Source organism: Miniopterus schreibersii (genome assembly GCF_964146895.1).
Source record: "Miniopterus schreibersii genome assembly, chromosome: 19".
Taxonomy (NCBI): Eukaryota; Metazoa; Chordata; class Mammalia; order Chiroptera; family Miniopteridae; genus Miniopterus; species Miniopterus schreibersii.
In genome coordinates this window covers 35,465,091-35,492,541 of record NC_138119.1, presented here as the reverse complement: position 1 = coordinate 35,492,541, position 27,451 = coordinate 35,465,091, and the positions used below count along the sequence as shown (strand labels likewise).

Below are 27,451 nucleotides of genomic sequence, written 5' to 3'. Positions count from 1 at the left end.
TCCAGCCCAGTTCTTCTCTTCATGCCCAGGCCCACGACAGCAATCCTTCAGGACACCTGCAAGGTGCCTAGTGCCTTTGTTCTTTTGTGTGTGTTTTCTCTGCTATCAAGATTTGTTATTAGGAAGAAATCTGAAACTCACTCCCAGTGTGATGCTTTATTAGAAGTGTTATTAACATTGTAACCACTTCAACACTTTAGTCATAGGAATAAAACATCAGTATAGAAATTCTGGTCTTATCTGGCACCGGAGGAAGGAAATTAAGGAAAGGGGCCTGCAGGAGCCTACAGCTTGGAGTGTGTTCACAACATTACTATCCAGCTTACTGTCTTTGTTGGTGAACCACTAGAGGAGGAAAGGAAGAGAAAATGAGAGTAGGTACATGAGGTCAAAATCTTCCTATAAAACGAGTCCCTTGGCGTTGCAGTCTGGGTGCAATAGAAACTGTTAAATGCTAATAGCCATGTTTATAAAACCATGAGATGCACTTCTTTTTTTCTGGGAGGAAAAATACGGATCCCAGATGCTTCTTCCAGTTAGACTAGTCAGGCATCTCTGGGCTAAGCACCTTACCCTTGGACAGGGGCCACGTGCACCCGAGTGTCAACACTGGTGTCACAGGTGTGTTCTGTGCTCTCTCTGCAAGCCCTCTTTAAAAAGCTTTCCTTTCCTGATAAACAAGACGGACTTAGAGTCCAGAGAACACTTCTGGTTCCCTAGCCTTTGTTTCTTTCTCTAGGAAAGGGCATCCATTTGTTGGTGAAGGGCAGGAGAATGCTTTCTCCTCTCAAAAAGATGTGATCCCATTCAGAAGGGCCAGCAAAAAGCTGCCCCACCATCAAGAAATCTTATACCTCAGTGTCCACATCTGTAAAATGGGGACACCAAGACCTATTTCACAGAGTCATCCTTGAGCCTTTTACTTCTCTAAAGCCTTAGCTACTCCTTAGGGCCCAGGTAAGGTCTCTCTTCTTCAATGTAGTTTCTTCATAGGCATCATTTTTTGGAGGCTTGTGGTTCTTAGAATTAATAATAAATGAATTCCCATTTAATTCTATTCTAATTGTTTCCTCTATGTGAGTTAATCTGATCACCTTGGGCAGATTGTGAGGTCCACAAAAGGAAGCTCTGGAATCATCTCTTAACATACCAGATTTTCAAATACAAAATATTCAACATAATAATGAAAATACTAAAAATAATAGCAACAAGAACAATAATTACCATTTACTGGCAGACTATTATTTCCCAGGCACTCTGCTGAATTCTTTATAAACAGTTTCTCACTTGACAACCCTATGAGGTAGCTATTACTAACTTCAGTTTACAGATGGGGAAACCAAGGCTCAGAGATTTGGCAGCTTGCTGGAATGCAGCTGTAAAGCAGCAGCTGGGGGGTTAGCCCTTGCGTGTCTGACTCTAAAGCTCTTTGCTTACTGACTGACTGATGAGTAGGGTCCAAGTGCCCCCCCCCATGTCTGCCATCCTTCTCTTGTAGTCACAGTAGGGAAGAGACACAAGGAGAGATAAAGGCAGGGCCAGACTTTATTAAGACAGACTACACAAAGTATTTTCTTTTTCCTGAAAGCCCCATCATCAAAAACTGATCTCGTAGCATTTCTAATTCAAGAACACTCATTTCACAAGACAAGCAGATTTCAGAGATGGAAGGAGAGTCTTTGTTTTGTTTTATTTTGGAGAGTCTTAATGCCAGTGCCAGACAAGAGATAAAAAGGTGTCCCAGTCAGGTCCCTCCACCTCTCCACCATCGTCCTCTCCACCCACCAATAACGTCCAAATATCAGCAGAGGGGCTGGAAGACGGGCAGGTGGGCTAGAGGCTCAGCCTCCTTCGGAGACTTCACCCTCCTCTGTCCCAACCTTTATGCTGATCCATTTAGGCTGATGGCTGCAAACGGCGAGGCTCAGCCCTCTGTAAGGCATCTGGAGGGCCGGGCAGAATGACACGAGCTTCTCCAAGGTTTCCTTTCCTTGTTCCTCAGGCCGCCTTTCGCGTCACCCACCCTATCAGCGGGCACATGTCACACACACACGTACTTTTAAAAGTGACCATTTTCCTATACATCTCAGTATCCAATTCTGAGCATCCTTCACCTTCATCCAAAATGGCAACTCATTAGGGACGGACCGAGCAGAGAAACCAGGCCAGCCCCTGGGCACGGCAGGGCTTTTCTGGTCTCCACCTGGCAGGCTCAGTAGGAGCACCAGGGAGACACAGGAATCTCTGTGCTCTTGACTGAGAACCTTGCCGAGCTAGCTGGAGACTGCCCTATACGTCTATGCCCCCACTAAACCTTCCAGGGAGAGCGACATCGGGGGCCTCCACAGCGGTCATCATACCTCCTCTCGGCACTCTAAGTTGGCAGTCACTAAGGGAAATAAATAGGAGGGGAAAAACAGTTTTCCAGTATTTTCTCTCCTCTTTTAATTTTCATCTTCACAGCAGAATTATTTTTTCCCCAAGGGGAATCTGAGAAGCACAATGTTTTCTTTGTTTTAATAAGACCTGGGGAAATTCCACTTGCCTCTGTGGCTGGTGATCTGGTCAGGATCTGAGAGAGGACGATGGCTTCTTGAGTATCCCGGTTGATAAGGTTTTTAGGGGAGCACTGGGTGAAAAGCCAAGGGAGGAGGGGAAGGGATGGTTTCTATCATCGGGCGGACTGTAAAGAGCTACAGGATGACAGGCGGTGGCAGGAGTTCCAGCGAGGCCTGTGCACAGTGGCTCCCGGGAGAGCCTGCACTCCCCGGCTGCCTGCCCACCCGGCAGAGGAAAAGCTGCAGCATCACCAAGGCGGGACACTCGCCAGACGTACATACCCAGGCTTGTAAAGCTGAGGCTGCTGGTCAAGTTCCAAGGACCTCTTTTTAAGTAAGACTGGATGTAGGGAGCGGCCGCTGAGGGCAGCCCAAGGCCACCTCACCACCCCTCCAAGGTCTGGCCTGTGGAAACAAGAGATTTACAGCACATCTAATGCAAGTTCCTCCAGTCATGCTCTTTACTGGCTGGGAACTTTGGGGTCTTCCTTGCAGGAGGAAGGGTAATGAGGTCACAGAAGCCATAGAGACTTGGAGAACCCATCTGGTATGTGGCTGGTGTATAGAGAACTAGCCTACCCCTCCGGCTACCCCTCCCAGGCCAGGTTGTGCCGTGGCTCCCCCCCCCCCCAAACGCTACCCTGTTGGTGAGTAATCTGAGCCTTCTGGGTGCACTGGGTGCACTGGGACGAGGGCGGGCCGGAGGCAGGGCCTGGGCGCACAGGCCTCTCACAGCCCTGGCGGCGCCCCGCCCCCGCCTGCGGAATACACGAGCGACGCACCGGGGCCCAAAAGGAGCAGAGCGGTGACGGGGCGGGAGGCGGGTCAGCAGGGCCACAGTCTCCTTCTCTGAGCCTCCTTTGCTCCCACCTGGTCCTGGCTCCCCCACACTGGAGGGTCACACCGACAGGTCATCCGACCTGGCCCGGCTGCGGGCCTTGCTGCTGGCCTTGCTGAGTCGGCGCTGGTCCCTCTCGTAGCCATCGGGGAGGCGGTTACCTGCGGGGGCTCCGTCGGGCGCCGCGGGCTTCTGGGCATACGCGGTGTGAACGCAACCCTCCCCGGGGGTCTGCTCCTGGCCTTGCGCCAGCTCGATGGCCAGCCCGTCCGTGCTGTACTGGGAGGTCATCTTGTCGCCGAAGGGGTGGAAGCACCTGCCGGCCGGCGCGCAGCCCTGGGCGCGGGCGCCGGCGCCTCGCCGCCGCACCTTCTTCCAGGCCAGGTGGTAGAGCTCGAGCAGGCTGAGCAGCAGGGACAGCCCGGCCACCACCAGCATGAAGACGATGAAGATGTTCTTCTCCGTGGGCCGGGACACGTAGCAGTTGACGGGGTGCGGGCAGGGGCTCCTGCGGCAGACGTGCAGGGCGTCCAGGAAGACGCCGTAGAGCAGGTACTGGCCCGCGGTGAAGGCCACCTCCAGCGCCGTGCGGATGAGGATGCTGCACACGTAGGTGTTGAGCAGCGTGCCCTGCAGCAGGATCTTCCCGTTGGCGTCCTCCCAGGCGCGCAGCTCCGCCTTCGGCGCGCCCGGCGCCGCCTCGGCCGCGCGCAGCCGCCGCTTCTCCTGCACGCGCACGTGGTGCACCGCGTGGCCCAGGTACACCAGCGACGGCGTGGACACGAAGATGATCTGCAGCACCCAGTAGCGGATGTGCGAGATGGGGAAGGCCTGGTCGTAGCAGACGTTCTCGCAGCCCGGCTGAATCGTGTCGCACTGGAAGTCCGCCTGCTCGTCGCCCCAGGAGGACTCGGCGGCCGCGCCCAGCACCAGCATGCGGAAGATGAAGAGCACCGTGAGCCAGACCTTGCCGATCACCGTGGAGTGCTTGTGCACCTCCTCCAGGAGCTGCCCCAGGAAGCTCCAGTCGCCCATCGTGGCTCAGCGGGGCACAGGCATCAAGGCTCCTGCCTGGGGGGAGGGGAGAGGGGTGCTTCTGCACAGGGCGGAACGGCCGGCGCGCCCGGGATCCCACCGACTCGCACCAGTGCAACTAGGAGGTCAGATTCGCCCGGAAAGCTCCCTTTCCCTCCCTACCCCCAGCAAAAATACAAAGACAGAGAAGATTAAAAGCGGTTATATTAGCAAGCTTAGAGCACGGCTCCCACACTTTAATGGGTCTAGAAATTAACCGAGATGCGTGTTACAATGTGGATTCTGTGCCCTTACCCCGGACATTCCACTTCAGTCGGTCTGGAGTGAACCTCCCCCCCCCCCAGCCCCCGGTTCTGGATTTGCAATAAGCAGACCAGGTGGTTCTGAGGCAATGTGACCACGGACCACACCAGGAGAAACACTGAGGTAGTGGGAAGCATGCAGCCCTGGAATCTGCAAATCGGCAAATGCGACTGGGCAGAAACCCGCTGAGTCAGTTCCCCTGCCTGTAAAATGGGGATGGGAAGAGCTCCACCAGGGGGTCCTGAGGATTAAATGAAAGGGTATGTGATATGTTGAATCATACCACAGATGCCCCACCTGTTTGAATGGCTGTTAGGTGGAAAACAAAAATGTTATGTCTCCAGAGGACAACTAAGTGGAGAAGGAAAGAGTGAGTGGCAAATTTGGCCCCTCAGGAAGCATTCCCTAATAATCAGAACCATCCAGCATGGACCAGCTCTACTGGAGGCAGCAAACAGAAAGCCTTCCGTCACACCAGCTAAAGGTATCAAGATGAGTGCTCAGGTTCCCCCAGCCGGTAAGCAGCTGGCAATGTGGATCTCCTGTACCTCAGGGCCACTAGCTGTACAGCTTGGCTTGGCCTTCTGAATACATACAGAAGGTACCCCCCCCATACCTGCTCGCCCTCACATCCAGACTAAATTCCCCCAATCCTCTATGCCCCATACAAAACCTTCTCTCATTAGGCCCTTGTCTGCTTTTGCAGCCTCATTTCTTGCCTGTCCCCTTTAGTTCCCTTTATCTAGCCACACCAAGTCTGGAAAATTCCCAGATCTCCTCTGCCAAACCACCTCCTACAGACCCTCTCACCCCTAGATGAATCCTATTTACCCTTCAAAATTAACCCAGTCATGGCTTCTTCCAGCCTTCTCTGCTCTCTCAAGCTGAGCCTCTTCAGTTCCCCTGGTGGCCCTGGGAACACTCACTCCTCTTCTAGCACTTGCCATCTTGTTTATTAATCCTTTGCCTGTCTGTGTTCTTCCATTCAGGGTTCATGGAGGCCAGGGACTGTCTTTTCCTCTGTGTCATCACCTGGTCCAGAGCCTGGCCTAGAGTGGTGCTTAGAAAATCTTAGTTGAGTGAATTAAGGAGGGGGTATCAAGCACTGCTGTTTCCTACCCAGTGGCAAACCGAGACCCTATTCCTTGCCTGGGTCCCATTAGTAGGGTGAAAGGCCAAATATCACTTTTTCAGTCACCGCTGCAGTTAGTTCATGTCAGTGAGGTAGTGGAGAGTCTAATGTGAAGGGAGTGCTCTAGGAAATGTTTTCCCATCCCTCAGTAAATGGAGGGAGCCTCGTTGAAGTCCTCCTCACCCCCACTCCTTCCTATGGACAGGGTTGTATGAGCCAAGATGTCTCAAGTTGCCCAGAGAATCTCAGAAATGGCAGTTAGTGCTCTGAGACCTCTGAAACTCTTGAATCTCTTGCCTCCAGAATTCTTACTTGATGAGCAATAAATGTCCTTATGGTTTAAGCTTCTGACTCTGCCACCTATTCCTTGCAAGTCCTCAAGGAAGTAACAAATAGTTCCAGACAAATAATGTGATGCTCTGGTTTGGTCTGCCAAGAGACTTCACTGCTGACTTCCTCATGTGTGGTCCAAGGAATACCACCTGGGAGAAGTAAAGCACAGGTACAAAAAGGAACATCAAAGACTATCAGAAAAACAGTATTGGAAATGATGCCTCCTCAGGAGGGAACAAAAGAAACTAGCTGAGGAGGGGTGGGGTGAGGCAAGCCCACTGGGCCTTGATGGCAGCAAATAGGGTAAAATACCTCTCATTTGTGACTTCCTGAATGATTCAGGCAAGGTCACAGAAACTTAAAATTGTTACCATGTACCAGCTGCTCGTTTTATAATATGAAGGGTCCCTGACTGAAGTCAGTTTTCCAACTACACTGAATCCCTTTGGACCTCCCACAACCTTAGCCAAAGAAACTTGTAAATTAGATATTCATTGAGTTACTGGGCATATAGAATTTAAGTGCTTTATAGATTATTACCCATTTCTCAGCAGGAAGTGTGTTTGGAGGAGCAAAAGAAGCTGCCTATGCCATGAATAGATTCTATCAAACACAATGGTAATATATCTCACTGCTTTAGCTTCAGGCTTCACTGGCTTCCCATGACTTATAAAATCCAAATTCTTTAACTTGCCCTTGAGACATTCCACAGCACAGCCTCACCCTATCTTTTTCCACCATTGTTTTCACATACTCAATATTTAAAGCTACACAATACCTATACATGAATATTGTATATGGTTCATAATTTCTCACCTTTTTATTTTGGCTTCTTATGTTCCCTCTACCTTCAGTGTCATTCTGCCCTTTCATTCATTTACTTAATAAGTCCATTGTGTTGTTACCAGATGTCAGGCACCATGAAAGGCATTGAAGATGCAGCAGTTAAAAAGACAAACAAAGGAAGCCAAGGATCAGATCAGCAAATTAGAAGACAGGGTAGAGAAAAAACAATCAGTGAACCAAAAAGAAAAACACAATTAAAAACAGGACAGTTGAAGAGAACTGTGAGACAACATGATGTGTAGTGATATCCACATCATAGTATTGTCAGAAGGAGAATAAAGTGAGCAAAAAAGAGAGAACCTGTTTGAAGACATAATGGCAGAAAACCTCCCTAACCTGGTGAAGAAAAAAGCCACATAACTTCAGGAAGTACAGAGAGTCCTAAGCAAGAAAAATCCAAAGAAGCCCACACCCAGACACATCATAATTAAAATGCCAAAAATTCAAGACAAAGAGAGAATCTTAAAGGCAGCTAGGGAAAAGCAGTCTGTTACCTACAAAGGAGCTCCCATAAGGTTGTCAGCTGATTTCTCATCAGAAACTCTACAGGCCAGAAGGGAATGGCATGAAGTATTCAAGGTACTGCAAAACAAGGATCTGACACCAAGACTACTCTATCTAGCAAGGCTATCATTCAAAATAGATGGTAAAATAAAGAGCTTCCTAGACCAAAAAATAAAAATAAAAAGAGGCTAAAGAAGTTTATCACCACCAAACCAGCACTACAAGAAGTGTTAAAGGGACTGGTAAGAAGAAGAAATAGAGAGAGAGGAACATAGCCATAGAATAAAAATGGCAATAAGTAAATACCTATCAATAATAACCTTAAATGTAAATGAATTAAATACTGCAATTAGAAGACATAGGGTAATTGAATGGGTAAGAAAACATGACCCATATATATGCTCTCTACAAGAGACCCACCTCAGAAGAAAAGACTCACACAGGATGAGAGTGAAAGGATGGGAAAAATTTTTCCATGCAAATGGAAATGAAGGAAAAAAAACCTGGAGTAGCAATACTCATAGCTGACAAAATAGACTTCAAAATGAAGGTCATAATAAGAGAAAGAGAAGGTAACTACATAATACATATGCAGCCTATAAAGGAGCACCAAAATATATTTTTAGAACTCTTGGAAGACTTTAATGGAGAGATCAAGAGCAACACAGTCATAGTAGGGAACTTTAACACCCTACTGACTTCACTGAATAGATCTTTCAGACAAAAAATCAACAAGGAAACAATGACCATAAATGACACACTAGATCAGATGGACTTAATTGACATCTACAGAACATTTCATCCCAAAGCTGCAGAATATATAGTCTTCTCAAGTGCACATGGGACATTCTCTAGGATAGACCACATGTTAGGACACAAAACAAGTCTCTACAAGTTCAAGAAGATTGAAATCATATCAAGCAACTTATATCACAATGGCATGAAACTAGAAATCAACTACAAGAAAAACACTCAAAAACTTTCAAATACATGGAGGCTAAATAGCGTATTATTAAACAGTGGATGGGCTACCAATGAAATCAAGGAAGACATAAAAAAAATTCCTGGAAACAAATGAAAATGAGCACACAACAATCCAAAATCTATGGGACACAGCCAAAGCAGTCCTGAGAGGGAAGTTCATAGCACTACAGGTCTAACTCAAGAAACAAGAAAAATCTCTAATAAACTATCTAACCCTACAACTAAAAGAATTAGAAAGAGAACAACAAGAAAGGCTCAGAGTAGGTAGAAAGAAGGAAATAATAAAGATCAGAATGAAAATAAATGACATAGAAACTGAAAAAACAATACAAAAGATCAATGAAACCAAGATTTGGTTCTTTAAAAAGTTAAACAATATTGATAAACCTTTAGCCAGACTCATCAAGAAACAAAGAGAGAGAACTCAAGTAAATAAAATTAGTAATGAAAGAGGTGAAGGAACAACTGACACCACAGAAATACAAAGGATTGTAAGAAAATAAAACAACAACTATATACCAACAAATTGGACAACCTGGGCCAAATGGACAAATTCCTAAAAATACGCAATCTTCCCAAACTCAATCAGGAAGAATCAGTTACTCTGAATAGACCAATAACACCTAATGAAATTGAAGCAGTACTAAAAATACTCCCAGCAAACAGAAGTCCTGGACTGGATGGCTTCACAGGGAGTTTTACCAAACATTCAAAGAAGAACTAACATCTATCCTCCTAAAATTATTCCAAAAAATTCAAGAGGAGGGAAAACTTCCAAACTTTTTTTAATGAGACCAGCATTATCCTAACTCCAAAATTAGATAAAGACACTACAAAGGAAGAAAATTGTAGGCCAATATCCCTGATGAACATTGATGCCAAAATCCTTAACAAAATATTAGCAAATTGCATCCAGCCATATGTTAAAAAGATCATCCACCACGACCAACTGGGATTTATCCCAAAGATGCAAAGATGGTACAATATTCACAAATCAATAAATGTGATATATCACATAAACAAAATGAAGGACAGAAATCACATGATCCTATCAATAGATGCAGAAAAAGGATTTGAAAAAATCCAGCACCCATTTTTGATAAAAACTCTCAGCAAGTGGGAATAGAGGGATTATACCTCAACATAATAAAGGCCATATATGGCAGACCTACAGCTAACATCATACTCAGTGGGCAAAACTAAAAGCATCTCACTTAAGAACAGGAACAAGACAAGGATGTCTGCTTTCACCACTCTTATTCAACACAGTGCTGGAAGCTTTAGCCACAATGAGCAGAGAAAAAGAAAAAAAAGGCATCCAAATTGAAAAGGTGAGTGTAAAACCTGTCATTATTTGCAGATGACACGATATTGTACATAGAAAACACAAAAGACTGTTCCAAAAAACTACTAGATTTAATAATCGAATTTAGGGGTTGGGAAGATGGCAGCACTGTGAGAACAAGCAGAGCGCCCTTGTTCCCAGCCACACACTCAATTTACCATTAAAATGCTGCATAACCAGCTTGGAAAAAACAGAAAAATATACCTGAGTGGACATATTTCAAGTAGGGAGCACTGAGGAAACATCATAGAGTCTGGTAAGAGGGGGAGGCATAGAAAGAGGGAGTCCCTCCTGAAGCCTGTGCTGGGCTCTGAGCCCCGAGGGTTAGAGGCTACAAAGCTCCCTCCCTTTAGGTGTGTGGCCTCACATCCAAAAGCTGAGATCTCAAACCTGGAGTGGAGGAGAAGGGAAGGAGCGCCCCGTGTGGAGGGCAGAGGGACACAGGGGTACAGTGTGCCTGCAAGGAGGGGACCATGGTCTTCCTAGAGAAATAAAGCTTCTAATGGCGGCCGCGACAGGTGTCTTCCACACCAGGTGCTGACCATAGGAAAGGCTGTCCCACAGTGTGTGTCCTCCTAATAGAAAGGGGCCAGAGGTCTGCACTGAGCAGCCACATACAGGGACCCTCTGCCTTCCTGTAAGGCATTGTGTAGAACCCCAGAAAGCATTTAATCTGTGTGGTGCTGGGAAGGGGAAGAGAATCTTCCCACTGATAGAGAGGAACTGGATCTACCCGTGGGGCGCAGTTTTCCTCCAGCCGCCTGAGCTCCCAGTGGGGCGATTCTGGGAATTTTGACCCACCTTGAGGGGTGCTGGGCTAGTGGCGCAAGGAGCTGCCCCAGCTTTACTGAGATCAGCTGTGCAGGAGAGCTGTGTGGGGCTGACTTTGTGTCCGCTCCTGCTTGGTGCCTTGGCCAGGGGCAGTGGGACCTTGCAGGGTGGACTCTCTGCCTGTGTGTTGCTTTGTGCATTTTTGAGTTCTTGATCACTGAACTGGCTCCCACCTTCCCGACATGCACTGGCAGACACAGACCACCGAAAGCTGGGATTTATGTCTGCACTGTGGAGAGTTTAAAATTTGTGTGCCCTGTGCAACCAACCAACCAGATCTGGGAAAGGAGGGGCAGAGCACCCCTTCTCCTGCAGGCTAAGAGCACCACCCCCAATAAGAAAGGGGCTGGTCTAGCTCACTGAGGCCCCAGATACTCCCACAGAGCACAGTCCTGAGGGGGAAGGGAGAACAGCTCACAAGAGGACATTACAAGAATAGACTCTAAGGGACTGTTGTTTGGGAACTGGAGGAAAAGCTGAAAACCCCTCCTGGGGGCTGGGCAGGCAAAGAGCTCACTGGAATGTTTTTTAATTGAACCCACTGAGCCCAGGCTACTGAAATGGCCCACACAGAAAAGGCAACAGGCTGAAGTCAATCTGAAGCTGCAGCAGGACAGAGCCTGGGGAACTAGAATCAGAGGACAGGGTAGGGGCTGAGGAGCTGGCTATGGAGCAGAGACTAACTCCTGCAGCGTGAGCGCCTAACAGCAACACCTCTAAGGGGAGTGATACCTTGAGCTACACTAGCCACCCTGCCCCCTAAAGACTCTACAGAAGACTCTGGAGTAAGACCAGGCAACCACAAGGTTGCAAAATAGCTGACAAGAGGAGGTGGCCCACGGAGAACCTCATATCAACCATCTACCTAAGGACACCAGAGCCAAACCTAGACGGCTCCTCACATTGGCTGATACACAAGCACGTCCCAGGAGAAGAGAAATCAGCATAAAAACAGTGACCCTCAGACAACACAAGCTGCCCAGAAAAGACTCACCTGATTGACTGTTTTGTTTTTGTTTGTTTGTTTGTTTTTCTCTTTTTCCCTTAGGAAGAAGAGAAAGAGAAAAAGAAATTTGTTTTTTCTTTTTAAATTTTATAATAATTTAAAAAAACTTTTTTAAATTTTTAATTAATTTTTTCCTCTTTTTTAAATAAAAGAATTTTGTTTTGCTCGGCTTATTTTTGGTTTTGTTTCTCTGTTCTGTTTTGTTTCTTTGTTTTGTTTTGTTTTATCCTTGCTTCTACTATCAATACTTTCTTGATATTCCTGCTTAATTGCTGGGACTTTATCATTATAACCAACAAGTTTATTGCTTTCCTCTATAGTTTCCCCCAAGTCTCTTATTGGACTCCCTCCCTGCCTGGGCTCTATCTCTCTCTCTCCTCTCGATCCATTGCACAACTTTTTTTTTCTTCTTCTTTGTTTCTTTCTTTTGTTTTCCTCCCTTCTGTCTTCCTGTCTTTTTGTTTGATTGTTAGTTTCTCTGATTCTCTTTATTGTATTTTTAATTTTTAATTTTCAACTAATATCTTATTCTTATTCTCTCCATTAATTTTTTGCTGGCCTTTCTTTCAGAATCTTTTCTCTGCCTCTATTATCTCCCAGTAGCTTCTCTATTTTTTACATTTTAGTTTATTATTATTTTTCTAAATTTTTGTCACTATTAACAACAATATAATTATCTCTCTCTAAGCTTTACTTTTCTTTCTCTCTTTTTTTTAAGTCATTTTTTTCTCTCTAGAATGTGTGTTTTCCTTTCACTCTCCCAGTTCTATTTTCACTTGGGTTGTTTTCATTGTGACTGTCAAGATATTTTGTAAGATACCCCTTGTTTCCTGGAAGTTTAGTTGCGTATTGTCCTGCCTTGCAGCACCCATACAACAGCTCACATGACGAGGTTGAGGCTGAGACACACAGTTAGTCAACCTGAAAGAAGAGTCTCCCAAGGACTGGTCAACAACAATCTAGATCCAACCACAACAAGAGAACTCAAAGAACCCACAAAAGGGACACCCACAAAAAGGACACGCCTAAAGAAAAGAGCTCAGAAGTATAAGGAAAACACACCTCTGGGCTCCACTGGACTCACAATACAAAATCCCTCCCCATAAGACTGTGAGACAACAAATATATTTAGTATATAGATACAAACACTAAGAGCCACCAAAATGGGGAGATAAAGAAACAACCCTCAAATTAAAGAAAAGGAAAAATCACCAGAAAAAGCCTTTGATGAGATGGAGCTAAGCAAGCTATCGGAAACAGAGTTCAGAGTATTGATTATAAAGATGTTCAAGGAACTTAATGAGAAAAACAAGGGAGAAGATTCACACAAGCTAAAAGTGAAGGGATGGAAAAAAAAAAAAATTCCATGCAAATGGAAAGGAAAAAAAAAGCTGGAGTAGCAATACTTATTTCTGACAAAATAGACTTCAAAATAAAGACCATAACAAGAGACAAAGATGGTCACTACATAATACTAAAGGGATCAATCCAACAAGAGGAGATAACTCTTATAAATATATATGCTCCCAATCTAGGAGCACCTAAATATATAAAAAATTTCTTGGTGGACTTTGAGGGGGAGATCTACAGCAATACAATCAAAGTGGGGGACTTTAACACCCCACTGTCATCACTGGACCAGTCATCAAGATAAATAACAACAGGGAAACAGACCTTAAATGACACACTAGATCTAATGGATTTAATTGACATTTACAGAACATTTTATCCCAAAGCACCAGAATACACATTCTTCTCAAGTGCACATGAAATATTATCAAAAATAGACCACATGTTTGGACACAAGGCAAGGCTCTACAAATTCAAAAAGATTGAAATCATATCAAGCATCTTCTCAGATCACAATGCCATGAAACTAGACATCAACCACTATAAAAAAAACTCAAAAACATTCAAACACATGGAGGCTAAATAGCATATTATTAAACAATGAATGGGTTACCAATGAGATCAAGGAAGACATCAAACACTTCCTAGAAAAAAATGAAAATGAACAGACAAAAACTCAAAATCTATGGGACACAGCGAAAGCAGTCCTGAGAGAAAAGTTCATAGCAGTACAAGCCTATCTCAAGAAACAAGAAAAAGCTCTACAAACCATCTCATACAACAACTAAAAGAACTAGAATGAGGACAGCAAAAAAGGGCCCTAGGAATTAGAAGGAAAGAAATAATAAATATCAGAGCAGAAATTAATGACATAGAGACTAAAAAAAAATACAAAAAATCAATTAGACCAAGAGCTGGTTTTTAAAAAGATAAATAAGATTGATGCACCGTTAGCCAGACTCATCAGGAAACAAAGAGGACCCAAATAAATGAAATCAAAAATGAAAGAGGCGATATACAACCAACCCAACAGAAATACAAAGGATCGTAAGAAAGTACTATGAGCAACTATATGCCAACGAACTGAACAACATGAGTGAAATGGACAAATTTCTAGAAGCATACAATATTCTAAAGCTGAATCAGGAAGAGGCAGAAAACACGAATAGGCTGATAACAACTAATGAAATTGAAGCAGTAATAAAAAAACTCCCTGCAAACAAAAGTCTTGGGCCAGGTGGATTTACAGGCAAGTTCTACCAAACATTCAAAGAAGAATTAACACCTATTCTCCTCAAACCATTCTAGAAAATTCAAGAGGAGGGAAAACTTCCAAACTCTTTCTATGAGGCCAGCATTATTCTAATCCCAAAACCAGATAAAGACACTGCAAAGAAAGAGAATTACAGGCCAACATCCCTGATGAACATAGATGTTAAAATCCTGAACAAAATACTAGCAAACCGGATCCAGCAATACATTAAAAAGATCATACACCACAACCAAGTGGGATTTATTCCAGGGGTGCAAGGCTGGTATAAAATCTGCAAATCAATAAATGTGATACAACACATAAACAAAATGAAGGACAGAAATCATATGATCATATCAATAGATGCAAGAAAAGCATTTGTCAAAATCCAGCACCCATTTCTGATCAAACTCTCAGCAAAGTGGGACTAAGGGAACATACCTCAACATAATAAAGGCCATATATGACAGACCTATAGCCAACATCATACTCAATGGGCAAAAACTAAAATCATTTCCCTTAAAAACAGGAACAAGACAGGGTTGTCCACTTTCACCACTCTTATTCAACATGGTACTGGAAGTCCTAGTAACAGTGATCAGACAAGAAGAAAACATAAAATGTATCCAAATTGGAAAAGAGGAAGTAAAACTGTCATTATTGGCAGATGACATGATATTGTACATAGAAAACACTAAAGACTCCATCAAAGTACTACTAGATTTGATAAACGAATTTGGCAAGGTATTTGGATACAAAAAAATAAGATACCTAGGAATAAACTTAACCAAGGTTGTAAAAGACCTGTACTTGGAAAACTACAGGTCACTGAAAAAAGAAATAAAGGAAGATATAAACAAATGGAAGAATATACCATGCTCATGTATTGGAAGAATTAATATCATTAAAATGTCCATACTACCTAAAGCAATTTATAGATTCAATGCAATTCCTATTAAAATACCAACAGCATATTTCACAGAGCTAGAACAAATATTCCAAAAATTTATATGGAACCAAAAAAGACCCCAAATAGCAGCAGCCATCTTGAGAAAGAAGAACAGAGCAGAGGGGATCACTTTACCAGATATCAAACTGTACTAAAAAGCCATTGTAATCAAAACAGCCTGGTATTGATACAACAGACATATAGACCAATGGAACAATACAGAGAACCCAGAAATTGACCCAAGATCTGGAAACAGCCCAAGTGCCCACCAGTAGATGAGTGGATAAAAAAAACTGTGGGACATTTCTACCATGGAGCACTATGCAGCTGTAAAGAAGAAGGATCTCATACCCTTTGGGGCAGTATGGATGGACCTGGAGAATATTATGCTAAGCAAAATAAGCCAGAGAAAGACAAACATCACATGATCTCACTTGTATGTGGAATCTAAGGAACTTAATAAACTGATGAACAGAGTCGATTCAATGACATGGAAGCATAGATCAAACTGACAAATGTCAGAGGGAAGGAGGAGGGCGGGTGGGTGGAGTGGGAGAAATTTACCAAAGAACTTATATGCATATGTGCGTAACCCAAGGACATAGACAATGGTGTGGTGAGGAACTGGGGAGGTGGGTGGGGCAGGGTGGAATGGGTCAATGAGGAGAAAAGGGGACATCTGTAATATTTTGAACAATAAAAAATAATTAATTAAAAAAAACGAATTCGGCAAAGTAGCAAGATACAAATTAGCATCCAGAAATCAATGGCATTTTTTTAAAAAAATATATCTTTATTGATTTCAGAGAGAGGAAGGGAGAGGGAGAGCGAGAGATAGAAACATTAATGATGAGAGAGTCATTGATCGGCTGCCTCCTGCACGCCCCCGAGTAGGGATCCAGCCGCAACCCGGGCATATGCCCTGACCAGGAATCGAACCACGATCCCCTGGATTCTAGGCCTACGCTCAACCGCTGAGCCACGCCCGGCCAGGCTCAATGGCATTTTTATACACCAATAATGAACTCTCAGAAAGAGAAAATAAAAACGTAATCCCACTTACCATTGCAACAATAAAAATATAAAATACCTTAGGATAAACTTAACCAAGAAGGTAAAAGACCTGTATTCAGAAAACTACAGGACTTTGAAAAAAGAAATGGAGGAAGATACAAACAAGTGGAAGCATATTCTGTTTTCATGGGTTGGAAGAATTAACACCATTGAAATGCCCATAACCCAAAGCAATCTATAAATTCAATGCAATCCTTATTAAAATGCCAATGGTATATTTCACAGATCCAGAACAAATATTCCAAAAACTTATATGGAACCAAAAAAAGACCCTAAATAGCTGCAGCAATCTTGAGAAAGATGAACAAAGTAAGAGGGATCAGAATGCCAAATATAAAATTGTACTACAAAGCTACTGTAATCAAAACAGCTTGATACTGGCACAAGAACAGGCATATAGATCAATGGAACAGAACAGAGAAAGCAGAAATTGACCTAAGCCATTATGGTCAATTAATATTTGACAAAGGAGGCAAGAGCATGCAATGGAGTAAAGACAGTCTCTTCAGTAAATGGTGCTGTGAAAATTGGACAGATACATGCAAAAAAATGAAGCTAGACCACCAATTTACACCATACACAAGAATAAACTCAAAATGGATAAAAGACTTAAATGTTAGTCGTGAAACCATAAAAATCCTAGAAGAAAACGTAGGCAGCAAAATCTCAGACATCTCTCATAGCAATATGTTTGCTGACACATCTCCTAGGGCAAGGGGAACAAAGGAGAAAATAAACAGATGTTACTACATGAAAATCAAAACCTTCTGCACAGCAAAAGAAACCATCAACAAAATAAAAAGGGAACCCACTGTATGGGAGAACATATTTGCCAAAGATGCATCTGATAAAGGGTTAATATCTAAAATATATAAGGAACTCATACAACTTTAAAAAAGGAAGATAAATAATCCAATTAAAAATGGACCCAGGACCTAAATAGTCACTTCTCCAAAGAGGACATACAGATGGCCAAGAGGCATATGAGAAAATGCTCAATGTCGCTAATCATCAGAGAGATGCAAATTAAAATGACAATGAAGTATCATCTCACACCTGCCAGAATGGCCCCATCAACAAATCAACAAACAACAAATGACGTGCTGGCGAGGGTGTGGAGAAAGGGGACCCTCCTACACTGCAACGGGTGCAGCCACTATGGAAAACAATATGGTGGTTCCTCAAAAATTTTTAAATGGAGCTGCTGTTTGACCCAGTGATCCCCCTTCTAGGAATATATCCTAGAAACCCGAAACGCCCTTCAGAAAGGATACATGCCCCCTATGTTCATAGCAGCCTTATTTCCAATAGCTAAGCTCTGGAAGCAGCCCAGTGCCCATCAGCAGACGAGGGGATGGAAAGCTGTGGGACATTCACACCGTGGGATACTACACAGCTGTGAAATGGATCTCGTGCCCTTGGGGACAGCACGGAGGGACCTGGAGAGTGTTATGCTGAGCGAAATAAGGCAGGCAGAGAAAGACAAGTATCACATGATCTCACTCATATGTGCAATGTAATGAACGAAATAAACTGATGAACAAAAGAGATCCAGAAACATAGAAGCATGGAGCAGGCTGAGGGGTCCCAGAGGGAAGGGGTGGGGCCGGAAGATTAACCAAAGAGCTTGCAGGCACTCATGCATAGCCCATGGACACGGACAATAGTGTGGTGGAGGCCTGGGGGGGGTTCCGGGTGGAGGGGGTTAATGAGGAAAAGGGGGGCATCTTAACAATAAAATTAAATTTAAATAAATAAACGAATAAGTAACAACAACAACAAACAAGGACTCCCTACCTTTTCTCAGCTTAACTGCTCTTACTTCCCTTCATTAAGGGGAGAAATTAAACACATAATTGCAATAAAACATGATGTGTTAATATTAAGGAAGCACAGGTCACTATAGGAATATATGGCAGGAGGCTGGCTCCAGTTTAGGGGTGGAGGACAGCCTCCTTAGATCAGGGCCTTGCAAAGAGCTCTCTGATCACTGAATTCTAGAGCCCCTTGCAACTGATACAAGTTCTGAAATCCCCAAGGCAAAAATGATGGTCCCTAGAGACTAGACAAGAGCATCCCAACTCGGGAGGTTCTTCACTCCAAAACGTTCAACACCCTTTCAGTGTGTCATATCCTGAGACAAAGCAAAAATTTTGGAGGAATCACCAGGGGACTTGTTTGGCAACAGGACATGGTGCTTGGATAAGACGGAAAAGGCCAACGGAAGGCTTTTGTGTATAGTGAGCATGAATCATTTTAGAACCTGACTTCATGTATTATGTGGCTAGAAATAAAATTCAGGCATCTGCATTTCCAGCTCGGTGCTCCTCCTTAGGTTGGCACTATTGCCTCCTTAGGCGGCCAATGTTTCCTAGGAAAATCAATTTAGAGCAACCCAGATAAACATAAACCCAGTCAGGACCTCTTCCCCCGATCCCACACATCTAAGTAGACAATGGTGAAGTCTTCTCAAATTCACCTCAGCCCTCGGACGCCCCCCGAACTCTGAAGACTCTGCCTTCCCACCTAGCAGCAGGTACATTCTCGCGCTGAGTTACATGCCGCCTTACGCTTGCTCCACTCCGAACGTTCCCCACCTATCAGCCAATTCGCAAGTACTTTTTCGAAGTACAATTTGCAAGGCACACAGGGTATGTGCCTATCACTGTTCTGGGTACTGAAAATAATACCTCAGAAGTTCAAGGCCTGGCACATATTAAGTGCTCAATGATAGCTGTAAAATTCATAAAACCAGGCATGATTTCTGCCCTCAAAGATTTAAAAGCTTTCCCCCGCAAACTGGTAGTAGACTTCTCAAAGTCCAAAGCCCTGTCTTCTATTTTGTATATTTATTGCATTAGATTCTATCACTAGTTATATAATAAATGTTTTTTTTTAATGACTGAAAAAAAAATATTTGGTCTAGTAGTAAGTTTGCAAGTGATCCTAGGAAGGCTCAAACCTTCCTTCTTAAATCCAGTGATTAAAAAGTAAAACCTTATCCAGTCAAAATGTGCTTCTCCTACATTCTCTTCTTGACTCCAAGAGGGTGGAACCATATTTGTTCTGTTTAAGACTGAATACTTTCAGGACATATGGACTCGGTGTTTATCGTTGAATGAGGAATCCTCATAACCACTGTGGGATGGTGCTTATTGCCTCTGCTTTGCAAAGGAGGAGACGTGTAGAGAAGATAAGACTCAAAGAAACAAAGACTAATAGGGCATATCCAAGATTTCACTCCACAGTTTCTGATCAAGTCTGTGCACCAGAAAGTTTCCCTCCATCTTCCCTTTGAGGACAGAGCCCGTCAACTCTTGGGTCTCCCCCTTTGGAACTTCAGAAGCTCTGCTCACCCTGGCAGTGAGTGGTTTGAGTCAGGGCTGTGCCTTTAGCGGTAAGGCCTGGGCCAGCTTTTACGCAGTCAAGCCAGTATTTACGATGCTCCTTTGATGTGACCAGCACTGGGTGGGGTGCTGAGGGGACTGAGAAAAAGAATAATTCAGTTCAGTTTTACAAAGTGAATTATTTGCTCTACTGGCTGTGCATCACCTTCTCCAGCTCAGCCCTGATCTTCAAGACAAGCCCCACGTTTGCTCTTCATTGCAGCCTCCCGAAATCCCCCTTATGAGTCAGCCTTACACCTGATAGCTGACTCATGCACTTTTAAAAACCAGCAACAATTAGTGAATGACAGTGTTCGGGTCACTCAAACACCTAATGAGAGCAGAGGAGCCTCTCTGGGAAGGTGGCCTAGGAGCCTCTCCAAATTGACTATGGTGCCAGGACATCGAGTCAGCGCCAGAGAGAGCCCCTGCTGGTCTGAGCAGGACCGGCTGTGCCTGGAGCAGAGGCTCCCTCAGCATGCACTGGTCCTCCCCTGCCTCCCCCAGGTCCCTGGGGAGCTCACCCAAGTTTGTCTAAATTACACTTTAAGACTACTCCACGGAGCCTAGTCTAATTCTAGACAATGACACATGTTCTGGACAGTATCTAACAGATCTCGGTTCTCAGTAAAGGTTGTTATTCAGTCATAATAGCAGTCCCCTGGCCCCGCAGTGTCACCCTGTTCACCACACAGTGGAATGTGTCCCGGGGCGGTGCTGACTTGCTTCCCAATTAAGAGAGTTCCGTTGTAAAAAAGACTCACAGAACCTCACGTAAAGGATGCCCGTCGGTGCAGTTTCATTCAGAAAGTGTTTATTGAGCTGCTAAGCTATGCCAGACATCAAAGGTGGCTTTATAAAGTGCCAAATAGAACTGTCATCTCAGAACTCTTCTGCACTTAAATCATTAATGTACATTTTTCTGATTTCTCCTCATTCCAGTAGTTTCTCCCTAAAGTGGATATACAGGGAGAATTGCACGAGAAAGTGGGCTTGGTCCTCAGCTACCCCAGGGGTCTTCATTGTCCTTGGAGATCCTCAGCTCTGTTTTCTAGTTTACCCAGAGTTACACAAAGAGAGAATTTGAATCTAGGTAATAATCATCATAATAAAATAAACTGACACTTATTGAGTCCTTTTTACGTATTAGGCACATGAAAGTTTCTTTATATATTTTTCTCTCATTTGATTCTCACAAAACCATGAGGAAGTAGAGACTATCCCTGTCCCCTTTTCAGAGGGCTCAAAGAGGGTGACTTGAGCAAGGTCACACTGCTGTTAAGCAGGGAACTGGCGTCAAACCCAGCTCTTGTCTAATCTGGCAACAATGTCCCTGCCTTAAAACTGTGCTAGACTCTCTAAATCACCTAAAGCTCCTTTCTTGAAAATCCTTTCCAGTCAGAGGCTAGCCGCTTTCACCTGGGATGACTGCCTCGGGGATGCTCGTGAGGTCAGTTCCAGGGGGCGCTGATTTGTAAGCGGGTGGGGTAATTCTCACATTCAGCGTTTCCTTCCTTTGCCTGATTTGGGTTTAGGGCAGCTACTTCAGACCCAGGGGAAACAGCGGGGTAAATGAAACAGCTACAGCTATTGCGTTGGGGGACCTGGAACAGCTTCCTCAGAATTAGAAGTCCCCCGGGAGCCTGTACCTCTGAGCCCTGATCACTACGGAGGGGAGAGGGAGACAGAGATGAGAGAAAAGGAGAGACAGATGGCTGAGACGAAGCATCACTTTCGTTTCCCTCCTACTCCAGCCAATGGCAGATAATTAACGCCTCTCTCAATTTAAATTTTATTCTAGCAAGGACAGAGTGGTCCACTCAGAGACACCCTGCGAGCGGACAGTTGTGTATCAAAGCCAAGGAGGTGGAAAGGAGCAGGCAAAGTGGAGAAAGAGAATTATGCTAGGGTAAGTACTTTTTCTTCTTAAAATATTGGAAGAAAAAATATTTCTAAGGAGTGTGTGGGAGGGGGTGGCAAATAGAGATATTCAATTATAATGAAATATCCTAGAGGTCTTTATTAATTGTCTCAAGAGGGTTGATTAGTAGCTATACAGTTGTTAATGAAAATTATATTTATGAAATGCTTATATTTCCTTATTAATCTCACCATCTTGTCATAGATTCATTGTACACTAGAGCTGAAAAAATCTAGAGATCAATAAAAACTCAACCTTTTATTTTTATACAAGAAGAAGACAGGTCAAGGGTAGTAAAGTAATAGTAATAACAGATACCACTAAGTTAAGTGTTTCCCACATGTGAAGCACTGTACAACTGTGCTTTCTAACCCTGACATTAACCCTGCTAGGAAAGAAGTATTATCCCATTTTACAGAGGAGAAAACTGAGGCTCAGAGGTTAAGGAGCTTGTACAAAGTCACACAACTGGAAAATACTGCCTAAGGTACTTGAACCTGGCATGCCCGCCTCCAAAGCCTCCATTTTCTCTGTCTATAAAAGGTAAAGAAAATCAAAGAGCTACTAGGACTGACAGCTGGTGACAAACCTGTGACCAGACCCCAGTCTCTTAACTCCCAAGCAGGGCTTTTCTTCCTTTTCATGAGAAGGCCAGGGTTTTTCCTTTTAGCCTCTGGCTTATTGGCTGGCCATCTCTTGCATATGCTGTTCCTAGATTTAATGATGACATCAGGGCCCTCAGCCACAGTGGTCAGGATTCCCAGACTTCAGCATCTGCCACCATTTGGCCAGAATTCACATATAGAAAGTTATTTCCTTTTTTAGCCATTAAGTGCTCTTGGCCGCGGCAGCATCTACTGCCAGGTTCTCGGCTGGCTAAACAGCAGGCTCTGGTGTTCTACTGATGTCGAATCATAACAAGAACAAAGGAAACAGAAATAGTTAGTGGGGGGCTCATGATTCCTAAGGAATAGTGGGTTTCTAACCCTGCCTCCATCACTCTAGTTGTGTGACCTTAGGCGAGTCATTTAACTTCTCAGTTTCCTCTCATCTGAAGAAAGGGAATGTTTACTCATGGATATTAAACTGTGTGGATATGTGGAATTGCCTAGAACAGTATCTGGCACATAGTAGCTAAAATAATGTTAGTTCTTTATTTTTCTTTTCTGATATTTCCAGTAAAAACTTCTCTCAAACATGATCCAAATAGCCAACTTGTTGCAGACTTTGACAGTAGAGCAGGCTGTTTAGAGTGACACAGCAAGGGCTCCCAGTGAGCGGAGGAGAGGAAAACCCGGGCAATGGGAAGGATATTAATTAAACTGTAAATTGATTATTTCACAAGGTATAAAGATCCCCGGAGCAGGGGTGGAGAAGGCAGGTGCAGGGCCCACTCAAAGCAGCCCCCTCTCATTCTTGTAATTGGTCCAGCCTGCCTCCCAACTTTTCTTTAGCTCCAGGATATGATAAAATTCGTGCTTCCTGCAATTCCCTCCTTCTGAGGGGCCACGGCACTAATCTAAGCACTGATCTGAAGGCACACCCACAGTGGAAGGTTTGAAACTGTTCAGTTCTACTTGGAAGAGAAATAGGAGGTTTTCTACTCTGTGATCTGAGGAGAAAGGGCATCCTAACCCCCAACCCCATCTGCCCTCTCCTGAAGTTCTGTAAAAGGAAGGTGCCAGGTTTGATGAAAAATCTAGAAGTCCTCTGTGAACAAGAGCCTCATAAAAGAGACTCTTCCCAGTTTCAGCTATTTCTGTGTGACTCTAGACAGGACATTACCCCTCCTTGAGCCACAGTTCACTCATGTGTAAAACCAAGTGGTGAGCTGGGTGGTTGTTAAGGCCCTTCTAGCTCTAAGTTAGAATAGCTGGAGAATTTGTGACCCGTATGGCAAGTGAGTGGCAAAGCCAAGAGGCAAATCCCAGCTTAAAGGTCAGCAACAGTAGTCTCAGAAAAAAATCTGTGGTCATAAAAACCAAGCAGTACCTGTGAACTACATGTCACAGCGAGCCTTCATGGTAGAGAGGCCTTTGCATCAAATGAAATGCAATTTTCAGACACTTGGGCTGAGGACCAGGTGACCTGGATTCTCCCTAGTGTTCTGCTGTTCATTGGGCACTTATTATATGATAGCCATATTAAATACGTTATTTTATTTAATTCTCGTAGAGCCTCACGAGGAAGGTATTTACTAACTCTTTGGCAGACAAAGAAATTGAAGAACAGAGACATTAATTAAGTCACCCAAGGTCACAGTACCTCAGATTCTGAGACCGCCCAACTCGCTGTCCTTATGAAGGCGAGTGGATCGTTGAAGTCTGAACTTTTCTGGCCCGTCATTTGCTAATATGCCAGAAACAATTGATCCATAAAGTAGCATCAGGCTGTCATTTGCCAGTAGTCAGCAGCTTCTGACCAGAGAAAGGAATTCAGCTTCTTTTCAAGGAAACCTGAAGCTTTCCTGGAAAAGGGAGCATCTCCCCGCTTCCGTCTGCTCAACCTTAAGCCTAAGATGGGGCCAGTTGACACAGAGAGCTGCTGGAATCCCTGCTGGGTGAGGCCTTCCTTGGGTCAGAGAGCAAAGCCTGGGCCTGGTGTCGCAGTGGCCCTGAGGACTGCAGGTCTTCGGGTCCCTGTCCTGACTGATCCACAGAGGGAGGCTGCCTGTCCTGTCTTATTTGGTTGGGTCCAGAGGTGGGATCAGCCAGTATCCACGAGGCAAGGCTACACTGTGGCAGCCTGCTGGCTGCTAGAGCCCAGAACTTTCCATGGCATGTGCCCCCCCAGCCAGTATTAATGGTGAAGATCAGGTGGGCAGGTGGGTGTCTCTGCCAGAAAGGAGGATTGTAGAGATGCTTAAATGGGAGAAGCAGGGAGGCCTGGGAAGAGACAGGGGCTCAGAAACCACAGCCAAGGACAGAAGTCAGAAGAGCCCTAGTGCAGTGAGCAGAGCAGGGTGTTCCCCCAATGGAACTGTCCCGGACTCACTGTGTCATCTCCAACAAGTCACTTTCTTTTCCAGGCCTTGTTTTTCCTTATTTGTCAAAGAAGTGGTTGACGGGCAATCTAAGAAACCTCTCCTAGTTCAAATGGCCGAGTACCAGGAGGGGTGACAGGAGTGAGACAGCTCGGAGACAAGAACAAAGACCCGTTCAGGAGCCCAGTGAGAACACGGCTGGGGCCCTGAGGCAATGGCAAAGCAGGTGACGCGATCATGTCACTGCCATGGCTCTCCGAACTCACGTGTCTGGGTGAGGGGATGTCCGGGGGTGCCAGGGTGGAAACCAGAAGCACACCCCTGGGTATTCTCTGCTATGCATGCTGTGGTCCCTGGGACTGTTCCCTGGCAGCTGCCGAGAGAGGAAAACACTTGGAGGGACAGCCAGGAGAGCAGGCCCCAGCCAGCTCTGCAGCCCTGGGGAACCTGGCAGGAAGGGCCAAAGTTCAGACCTGTCCCCAGAGAGCAGTGAATCGGGGTCTGGGCTGGGCTGTGACTCCGGGGGCAGTGGATGGGAGAGATGGAGACTGCTTGGCCTGCTGATATAAAAGTCAGGCTGGGACACATCTAAATGCCAGCTTGTGTCCCCAGCCAGGAGCCCACCTCCCCAGGCAAATGGAAGTGCCACAACTCCACACCCTGGCCTTGGTCCCTTTTCCGTTGAGTTTCTCTCAGGTCTCCTGACTCCCCTTCCAGCGCTCCTCGCACTGCCCCTCCTTCCCTCAGGCCCATCGGGCAGCGTGCCAGGGCCTCGCTCAGGAAACAGCCCAGCGGGATGCTGAGGAGTAGGACCCGGGAACCCCCCACTCCGACCTGCTGGGAGGGGGGTAAAGAAAACACTGAGCAAAGGTACAGTGAGGATACGGACACCTTGTGTCAAGTGTCCTTTTTCAGTTACCCTGAGTTGTATTTGAGCCCAAGGAGTCATAGCCTCGTACAATGTCACTGCTGAATGGAACCAGAGGGATCTTTCTACTTCAAGCCCCTCATGTTACAGATGAGTAGACTGAGGCCCAGGAGGGGGAGTGTTCGGAAGTGCCCAAGGTCACACAGTCGCTCAGTACCCCAGAACCCAGGTCTCCCAGCCACAGGGCCTGGGCTCTTTTGCCACATGCTCAGAGGAAAGATCAAGGAGCTAACAGAAACCTGCAGCCCAGCGGCCTGCACCCAGGAGGAAAGGTGACCAGTGGGTGCCTCTCCTGGCTCTTCTCTGGGTCTCACCAGCCTTGCCTGGGACAGCAAGTGGCAGGCAGATTGCTCACAGTGCACACTGGGGACATGATACTCTGCAGGAAACTAAGCAGGGAATATTTTTAAACCACCCAACATGCCTTAGGGGAAAAAAATCAAAACACTCTCCTAGATGTTGCAGAAAGCATTTCAAAAAAGATTCCAAGCCCAGAGGAAGCATCGTAAAACAATGATGGCTTTTTTAAAGGGCCAATTCCATCTTAACAAAAGTGCTTGGAGATGGACGGCGGACCCCTTTCTGGATGCCCTTGGAGCACCGCCGCTCCTCGAGGGCTGGGCTCACGCCCTGGACCCTCCACTCACCTGCCTACAGCTCCTCGTGTACCAAGTAAGTCATTTCCCTGGGCTTCGGAAGCCTCCCTCCTTGACCTGCCCAAACCTGGCCGCAGGGAACACGGTGGGAAGCGAGCCCACAGGTGGGGGGAGCTGTGGCCCCACCCAGCTGGAAGTCCAGGCCCCTCTTCGGCTCCTTCCATCGCTGGCAGCCTTGGTCGTGGTTCGAGTCCACCTTACCTCCTTCCCTCCTCTGGAGTTTCTGCTGGCTCCTGCGTCCTCGGGCCGCCTGTCCTCCGACTGCCCACTCTTCCTGCTCTCGAGCCTGTCAGTTGTTCCTCTTCCAGCCCCCTTTTAATCCGTATCTGTCACCCGCCCTCCTCCCACTTCTTCCTACTCTTTCTCTCCACCCCCTTCCTCCCTGGTCCCTCCCTCCCTCCCCTCTTTCGTGCTCTTAGAATCTTTGCTCATTTAAAAAGTTTTCCTTCCTCTACCTCCTTGCAGCCTCTCCTCCCCGAGTTCTCCCCAGAAAGAGACAGAGCCTTCCTCCCCCCCTGCTGTCACTGTGGCCACAGTCCTGCATTCGCCCCTGTCCCTGGCCACCCCTCTGCTGAGTCTCCTAAGCCACCTCAAGCCAGGGCAGGGAGGCTGGCACTACCCAGAGATCTTCTTCCACATCCTGCTTGTCTGTTGTCAGATAAAAGGGCACCCAATTATGGGAAGGCCTTTTGGGGACTCTTACTATGCCCGCATCAGTGAGCTGAGCACCAGCCAGCATGGGAAACATGCTCTCCCGAATTACAACCGCCAATAAGCAGAATGGACACCAGGGGTCAGCTCACAGCTCCAAAGGGCAAGGAGGGGGCACCCCTAACTCTCTTCCTTCTAGGAGAAAATAGCACCCTCTTTGTACCAGGCACTGGGCTAGGGGGTGACATAACATATAGATCTATAGATCTATAGATCTATAGATCTTTTTTCCACTTAATTAATAACGTGACCCAGTTAGCAATGATAGAGTCAGGATTAAAAGGTTTAGCCAATACCAAAATTCACCTTTTTGCTCTTCCCACAAAAACATACAGATATCCAAGCTGGAATTGGTCTGACAGAAGTAAGGTTGTCTGTCTCTTGTTAGATCACTGTCACTGGTGAACAAATTCAAAAATTGTGAGGAAGCTCCCATTGTCCACTCCTTTCCTCAACCCTTCAGCTGATCCACTGGCATGTGACAGAGGTCAATGACAGAATTTACTATGAGTGGGCAGAAACCAGA

The 27,451-nt window shown here is 45.4% G+C and overlaps 1 protein-coding gene across 4 annotated transcripts; it reads right to left on the bottom strand.

Moving 5' to 3' along the window:
• Window positions 1-1,528: 1,528 nt before the first annotated feature.
• Window positions 1,529-26,505, bottom strand: GJA5 (gap junction protein alpha 5). 4 transcript variants are annotated; one of them, XR_013997714.1, is made up of 5 exons: window positions 26,416-26,505; window positions 24,897-25,003; window positions 3,558-4,467; window positions 2,841-2,963; window positions 1,672-2,629 (listed from the first exon to the last, which is right to left on the bottom strand). XR_013997714.1 is itself a non-coding variant. In XM_081121419.1 (4 exons), the coding sequence occupies exons 3-4, from the start codon at window positions 4,429-4,431 to the stop codon at window positions 2,941-2,943; spliced, it is 897 nt and encodes a 298-aa protein (XP_080977545.1). In that variant the 5' UTR covers window positions 4,432-4,467; window positions 24,897-25,003; window positions 26,416-26,505; the 3' UTR covers window positions 1,529-2,940. The 4 variants fall into 4 exon arrangements, 3 of the variants coding, with proteins under 3 accessions (XP_080977545.1, XP_080977546.1, XP_080977544.1); XM_081121419.1 differs by having other exon boundaries at window positions 1,529-2,963; XM_081121420.1 differs by lacking the exon at window positions 24,897-25,003 and adding an exon at window positions 6,179-6,348 and having other exon boundaries at window positions 1,529-2,963.
• Between the last annotated feature and the right edge of the window lie 946 nt (window positions 26,506-27,451).